We start from the raw sequence: 8,132 nt of genomic DNA, 5'->3' as shown, positions 1-8,132 counted from the left end.
GATTAACAAGCTAATGCTGATTCGATTCTTTAAATGTTTTGGTCGAACCCATTCACAAGCATTTGTACTGACTTTGATTTAGACAAAAACTTAAAGGAAGGGCAGGAGAAATGTTGTTAAAAATGGAATAGGCCTACAAGTAATAATTAACATTACCAATTGATATTATTAGGAGACGCTGAACACAAAATAAGATATTTTGAAGAATGTCGGGTAACCAAACAGTTGATGGGCCCCACTGACGTCCAATGGGGGGAAATACATTCTTCAAAATATCTTCTTTTGTGTTCAGCATAACAAAAAAAAAAATTCTTACAGATTGGGACAGGCCCGGCTCCACGGGGGGGGCCAGGGTGGGCCTGGCCCACCCAATCAGAAGCTTGGCCCACCCTGGCCCAACACCACATAACAGCCTATCACAAAATTGGTGCGATATTCAATTCAGCTCGAGATAGGCTACGTTATTGTCTATTTTCTACCCAACCCCTCCTTTTTCCCTCCGAGACCAGTGTTTACTTACACACCCCCCCCGCCCCCCCCACCCCACGGACCGGCCCACCTGGAATATCAGTTGGCCCACCTTTCATCTCATATCTGGAGCCGGGCCTGGATTGGGAACAATTTTGTTTCTGGGTGAACTGTCCCTTTAAACTCGCAGTGAATCGGTTCACTGAACTGACCATCTGAAAGAATCAATTCACTAATATGAATTGGACTCCCTTTAGTGCTGTAAGGAACAGAAAGCCTTTTACGGATTTATTTCTGTCGGCTCCTCAATTGGTGTAACTTCAAGTAAAAAAAAGAAAAGAAAAGAAAAGACAAAGAAAAAAAGACTTCATTATATATAAAACACTCATAAGGACTATAAAACTTCAAACTTCTTAAAAAAGAACTACGGTGAGTAATAGTAGTGTGATGTATTGACCAGCAGAGGTCACTGTTTATTACTGACGGACAGATCCAGCTGTCATTTAATGATCTCTGAACGACATGAAGACATTTATGTATGTTTTCCCTGTTTTAATACAAAGTAATAATAAGTCAGACATTGAAGCAAAATATCAATAGCACTTGAGCTCAAAAATAGCTACATGTACTCATTATGCCAGCTTGCTTACGCATATATACACAAACATAAGCACATGTATAAGGACATCAGCTTAACTGCACTATTAAAGCAACAAAAACAAATAAATAAATAAATCCATTACACATGTAAAGCATCATAAAATTGGGTAATATTTCCATCTCTGTAATGCACTCTGATGATTTGATGCATTAATACACTTAAGGCCACTCAAAAACGTTATATACATACATTATGGATATAATATTAATGCAACATACATATTATTATAATTTTAATAGCGATTTATATAGGCAACAAAGTATAAATGCACATTTGGTGAGAAGCGAAGAGACCAGACAAGATGAGAAAAGACAAAACGAGAAGGAAAGAGACAAGCAGAGAGGAGATCAGAAGAAACAAGCAAAGACAAGATAATGCAAGCAGGGAAGAGAAAAGAAGTAAAGAGACGACCTGAGAAGAGATGAGAAGAAATGAGCAAAGAAGAGACAAGAAGAGAACAGAAGAAATGAGAAGTGACAAGAAGAAACAAGCAGAGAAGAGAGACACGAAGAGAAAAGACGAGAACAGAAGTAAAGTGATGAGCAGAGAAGAAACCAGAAGAAACAAGAAAAGAAGAGGAGACAAGCAGAGAAAAGAAGAGAAGTGAAGAGACCAGCAGAGACTAGAAGAGATGAGACAAGAGAAAAGACAAGAACAGAAGAAAAGAGACGATCAAAGAAATGAGCAGAGAGGAGAAGACACAAGAAAAGAACAGAAGTAATGAGACTAGCAGAAGAGACAAGAGGAGACAAGCAGTGAAGAGATGAGACAAGAAAAGAAAAGATGAGAACAGAAGTAGAGACGAGGAGCAGAGACGAGAAGAGAAGAGAGGAGCAGAGACGAGAAGAGAAGAGAAGAGGAGAGAGGAGCAGAGACGAGAAGAGAAGAGAGGACAGAGACGAGAAGAGAGGACAGAGATGAGAAGAGAGGAGCAGAGACGAGAAGAGAGGAACAGAGACGAGAAGAGAAGAGCAGAGAAGAGAAGAGAGGACAGAGACGAGAAGAGAGGAGCAGAGACGAGAAGAGAAGAGAGGAGCAGAGACGAGAAGAGAAGACAGAGACGAGAAGAGAAGAGAGGAGCAGAGACGAGAAGAGAGGAGCAGAGAGGAGAAGAGAAGAGAGGAGCAGAGACGAGAGGAGCAGCGGTGAGAAGAGAAGAGAGGAGCAGAGACGAGAAGAGAGGAGCAGAGACGAGAAGAGGAGAGGACAGAGACGAGAAGAGAGGACAGAGACGAGAAGAGAGGACAGAGACGAGAAGAGAAGAGAGGAGCAGAGACGAGAAGAGAAGAGAGGAGCAGAGACGAGAAGAGAAGAGGGGAGCAGAGACGAGAAGAGAGGAGAGGAGCAGAGACGAGAAGAGAGGAGCAGAGACGAGAAGAGAAGAGAGGAGCAGAGACGAGAAGAGAAGAGAGGAGCAGAGACGAGAAGAGAGGAGTAGAGATAAGAAGAGAAGAGAGGAGCAGAGACGAGAAGAGAAGAGAGGAGCAGAGATGAGAAGAGAAGAGAGGAGCAGAGACGAGAAGAGAAGAGAGGAGCAGAGACGAGAAGAGAGGAGAAGAGCAGAGATGAGATAAGAAGACAGGATCAGAGACGAGAAGAGAGGACAGAGACGAGAAGAGAAGAGAGGAGCAGAGACGAGAAGACAAGAGAAGAGAGGAGCAGACACGAGAAAAGAAGAGAGGAGCAGAGACGAGAAGAGAGGAGAGGAGCAGAGATGAGAAGAGAGGAGAGGAGCAGAGACGAGAAGAGAAGAGAGGAGCAGAGACGAGAAGAGAGGAGCAGAGACGAGAAGAGAAGAGAGGGGCAGAGACGAGAAGAGAAGAGAAGAGAGGAGCAGACACGAGAAGAGAAGAGAGGAGCAGAGACGAGAAGAGAAGAGAGGAGAGGAGCATAGATGAGAAGAGAGGAGCAGAGACGAGAAGAGAGGAGCAGAGACGAGAAGAGAAGAGAGGAGAAGAGACGAGAAGAGAAGAGAGGAGCAGGGACGAGAAGAGAGGAGCAGAGACGAGAAGAGAAGAGAGGAGCAGAGACGAGAAGAGAGGAGTAGAGACAAGAAGAAAAGAGAGGAGCAGAGACGAGAAGAGAACAGAGGAGCAGAGACGAGAAGAGAAGAGAACAGAGGAGCAGAGACGAGAAGAGAAGAGAGGAGCAGAGATGAAAGAGAGGAGCAGAGGCGAGAAGAGAGGACAGAGACGAGAAGAGAAGAAAGGAGCAGAGACGAGAAGAGAAGAGAAGAGAGGACAGAGACGAGAAGAGGAGAGGACAGAGACGAGAAGAGAGGACAGAGACGAGAAGAGAGGAGCAGAGACGAGAAGAGAGGAGCAGAGACGAGAAGAGAAGAGAGGAAAGAGAAAAGAGGAGCAGAGACGAGAAGAGAAGAGAGGAGCAGAGACGAGAAGAGAAGAGAGGAGCAGAGATGAGAAGAGAAGAGCAGAGACGAGAAGAGAGGAGCAGAGACGAGAAGAGAAGAGAGGAGCAGAGATGAGAAGAGAAGAGCAGAGACGAGAAGAGAGGAGCAGAGACGAGAAGAGAAGAGAGGAGCAGAGACGAGAAGAGAAGAGAGGAGCAGAGACGAGAAGAGAGGAGAGGAGCAGCGATGAGAAGAGAAGAGAGGAGCAGAGACGAGAAGAGAAGAGAGGAGCAGAGACGAGAAGAGAAGAGAGGAGCAGAGATGAGAAGAGAAGAGAGGAGCAGAGACGAGAAGAGAAGAGAGGAGTAGAGAAGAGAAGAGCAGAGATCAGAAGAGAAGAGTAGAGACGAGAAGAGAAGAGAGGAGCAGAGACGAGAAGAGAAGAGAGGAGTAGAGACGAGAAAAGAGGAGCAGAGACGAGAAGAGAAGAGCAGAGACGAGAAGAGAGGACAGAGACGAGAAGAGAAGAGCAGAGACGAGAAGAGAGGAGCAGAGATGAGAAGAGAGGAGCAGAGACGAGAAGAGAAGAGAGGAGACGAGAAGAGAAGAGAAGAGAGGAGCAGAGACGAGAAGAGAAGAGAGGAGACGAGAAGAGAAGAGTAGAGACGAGTAGAGAGGAGCAGAGAAGAGAAGAGAGGAGCAGAGACGAGAAGAGAGGAGAGGAGCAGAGACGAGAAGAGAAGAGCAGAGACGAGAAGAGAAGAGAGGAGCAGAGACGAGAAGAGAAGAGAGGAGCATAGACAAGAAGAGGATAGCAACAAAACACTTTGGACGCAACTTTTGACGCAACTTTGACAAACAAAAACACTCACAGTTCAACATTTACACATTTACAGGTCAACACATTTGACATATTCAGAGAAGAGGAATAACTTGAGTATTGAGGAACAGTGTAGAGCAGAAGCTTTCATCACTTCTAGTCTGTTCTGCTCTGTTCTGCAGAGACACTGACAATAAACTGAGTAAAACTATTTCTGTTCTCAGTAGACGCAACATTTCGAGTTTTGAGAGACCCAAGAAAGAATCAACCAGCAGAATAGAAAAAGAAAACAGGGCTAGTCGTTACACTTTAGCTCAAATTAATATTTCTGAGTAAATGTCTGTATAGACACATATCAGTCTTTGCTACAAAGATGCCTTTGAATATTTGAACTATACAACTATACTAACCATCAAAATATGTGGAAAATATCTGGAAAGGTAATCTATACAGCTACATGTTCTATTTTACTATGTAAAAAAAAGCATAGAAAAATAAAAATCTCACAAAAGCATACACTGACTACAACATCATCAGTTTTTAATAATATTCCTTGGTTCTCTCTTGTTTTTGCATGTGTTCATTATTTCACTGTATGACAGCCTGGCCAAAAATTATTTACCGAACATTTTGCCATGTTTCATTGCATTATTAAAATAAAACAATTGCTTACATTACAATACAATGTACAACACAACACACAATATCCTTACAAAATCTTTAATAGTATTTTAATAAAGGGTGAAGATGTCAATTACCCAAGACCAGACATCAGTTTTGGCCATTTGACAGCAGATCTGTAATGATAAATTCCAGTATCTCTAATAAATAGTTTTTTGAGTGTGTGTAATTCAGCCCAAATGTTCAGTATTTGACATTTACATTTTACATTTATTCATTTAGCGAACGCTTTTATCCAAAGCGACTTACAATTGCTATGTATGTCAGAGGTCGCACGCCTCTGGAGCATCTAGGGGTTAAGTGTCTTGCTCAGGGACACATTGGTGTCCCACAGTGGATTCGAACCCAGGTCTCTCACACCAAAGGCATGGGTCTTATCCACTGCGCCATCACCACCCCATTTGAACACTTAAGCCACTATTAAAAATGTCAGAATCCTTTTGGTGTCATTGCAGGCTGCAGGCTAGTGGCGATGATCTCACTTTAAGCCATTTGTTGTCATGTGAACTGAGCAATACAATTTGCAAACAGTGTTTCATTCAGACGTGAGTGTTTTCTGGAGGCACTGATGAGTTTGAGTGACTCTAGAAAGGTGTGTCCATTTGACTTCCTTTGACTCCAACAGGGACGACAACGTAACTCCCCTCTTGATATCGAATCCACCGTGAGCGTATTTCATTCTGAACCTGACAAACAAACACATATAAGATATATAATCACAAAAACCCAGGAGAGACTTCCCTCAAAACCTGACCCAACCACCACAACACTGTCTGTAGCCTAAAACATCATTACGAACAGTTGTCAAACGGATTCGCTCATACAGTGGTTTTGTTAGAAATGAGTTTCATTAAATACAAGATGTTCGGCTTTACCAGATAGCAGAGGCTCAAATACAATGCATTTTTATTATTCATCCTTAATTGCTTATTGGCCTTCGAGCAGTCCTCTTGTAATTCCCCAATCAGTTTCTTAATCAAATTCATAAAGATTGGCAAACATGTTGGTCGAGGATTTTATTGGCCAAGATTTTGAGTACAAATGTTGTTTAGTCCTCTGAGAATGCTGATTATCTCCATTCAAACACAAAACTGACTTGCATGCACTGTACAGTTTGTAAACGAAAAAGGGCTTCCAGCACATTATTTTAAATTTTGGTGCATATTTTGTATGTTTATGGTGTGTGAGGGCTATCAATCAATAAAGACTCACCTCCTTGTTCAGGAAACAGTAGAGAACCGCCACAATAAGGCCCTTAAGAAAATCAATAAAAAAGAGGAAGACAGTGCAAATTGCAGAAAATGTTCCTCAGATCAAACATCTACAAATATTATAAATCCATTTCTCTTCCTCTTCCTTTCATCTTATATTGAGTGCATTGAGACAGAAATTATATGCTTTTAAAACAATTTCTGCAGGCCCATATACTTTTGCATAATCATGGATGTATATCTGTGTGTTGTGAGGCAGCCGGATCAAATATTAATCCATCAGGAGTGTCCATAAGATTAAAATGCAAGACGGTCCAGCGCTAAAGTATTCATCCGCAGTAAGAAATTGACTGGCAATGTGTTCATAAGAGAGTTAATCCAGATATTTACATAGCCTACTAATGACATTGAACAGCTAACATGTTTTACAAGTGTGACTCTGAATGTAAAGATGATAGAAATCATTCATGAATTTGCATGCTGTTATGTGCATACATACTCTTTACCATATAATAACTGTTCATAAAAACCTCACTGGAAATCATTCCTTAAACTGGCTCTTTTCAGTGAATGAAAAACACACAACTGTGTACACAATTCACCAATGAATGACTCCTTTAAACGGGCTCTTTTTAGTGAATCAAAAACATTTTAGTCCAATACATGAACAAATGGTTGTTTTCAGTGAATCAAAAACACAACGTTAAACTGTGTAACACTATTCACCAACAAATGACTCCTCTACACTTTTTTTTGTGAATCAAAAACATGCAGCGCTAACTAAAATTCATGAACAAATGACTCTTTTCAAATGGTTCATTTTAGTCAATCAAAAACATACAGAGCAACCAGTGTAGTCTGATTCACAAACAATTTACTCTCTTAATTAAACTGGTTGTTTTTAGTGAATGAAAGACATATAACACAACAAATGAAGTCCGATTCTTAAAAGAATGACTCTTTTAAGCCATTTTTTTAAAAATAAATCAAAAACATACAGCACGAATGTTGTATATGATGCACAAACTAATTAATTTTATGAGTCTATGACTCACAAACTTTCTATACTATTTTATGGTAGTTTTGAATAGTTTATAATTTTAGAATAATCAGTAATTATTAGTATAATAATAAGTAATTCTTTAGTAACTGCATGTTCTTACTATATGGCTAGGATTAGGGTTTGGTTTTGGGGTTAGTTGGATGTTATTATGCATAACTTATAGCTATTACTATAGTGACTACATGTAACATATATGTAACAATGACGCTAAAAAAAGTGGGTTACACTTTATTTTAAGATGTGATTGTTACAGTGTAATTATATATTTAAGTACTGAGTAATATTAAGCAACTACATGTACTTACTATAGACCTTATGTAGCCACGCCCCTTTTCAGCGCTGAGTTTGTTGTCTTTTGTCTTCCGGTCTGTATTTTCACAGCGATCTTGCGTAGTTATGAATGAACGACTCGTTTAAAAAATTTCCAATGTCTATTTTTTAAGACATATGCTTTACAATGCTTATAATAAACATTACAATGCTCATGATAACTTTCGTTAACTCTACAATGAGTAAATCAACTTCACCAGCTAATTACTTCTGGACAGCGATGCCATAGAAATATACAGAGCGACCGCAAAAACAGAAGTTCAAAGACAATATTCTAAAGATGGCGGCGCCCTCATTTCTCTGGCGCATAAGGTCTATAGGGTTAGGGTAGGATTAGGATTTAGTTGAGGGTTAGTTACATGTAATTATGCATGATTTACTGTTATTACTATGTAAGTACATGTAACATATGTAACAAGGACACTGTAAATAAAGTGCTACCAAAAAGTGTTAACGAAATTCAATTTAAAGATGTAGGATATATCAGCTTTTGGTTGTGTTGATTCTTTAAATAAATAGAAATCAAACTGCTTAGTTTCGCCTCTGTT

General features: G+C 40.4%; 1 protein-coding gene across 1 annotated transcript in view; it reads right to left on the bottom strand.

Annotated features, from left to right (window-relative positions):
• Nucleotides 1–5,385: 5,385 nt before the first annotated feature.
• ghrhrl (growth hormone releasing hormone receptor, like) overlaps nucleotides 5,386–8,132 on the bottom strand; it is a 45,800-nt gene continuing 43,053 nt past the window's right edge. The window contains exons 13-14 of the mRNA XM_077218127.1: nucleotides 6,193–6,234; nucleotides 5,386–5,666 (exon numbers count right to left, since the gene is read on the bottom strand). Coding sequence (XP_077074242.1) covers nucleotides 5,565–5,666; nucleotides 6,193–6,234 — 144 coding nt within the window. The 3' untranslated portion in view covers nucleotides 5,386–5,564. The remainder of the gene's footprint in view (nucleotides 5,667–6,192; nucleotides 6,235–8,132) is intronic.

This window comes from Siphateles boraxobius, unplaced genomic scaffold (assembly GCF_051911475.1).
Source record: "Siphateles boraxobius isolate OS27281-9 unplaced genomic scaffold, OSU_SipBor_1 77, whole genome shotgun sequence".
Classification (NCBI taxonomy): domain Eukaryota; kingdom Metazoa; phylum Chordata; class Actinopteri; order Cypriniformes; family Leuciscidae; genus Siphateles; species Siphateles boraxobius.
Note: the sequence above shows the minus strand (reverse complement) of the source record. Positions and strands in the feature narration are given on the sequence as shown.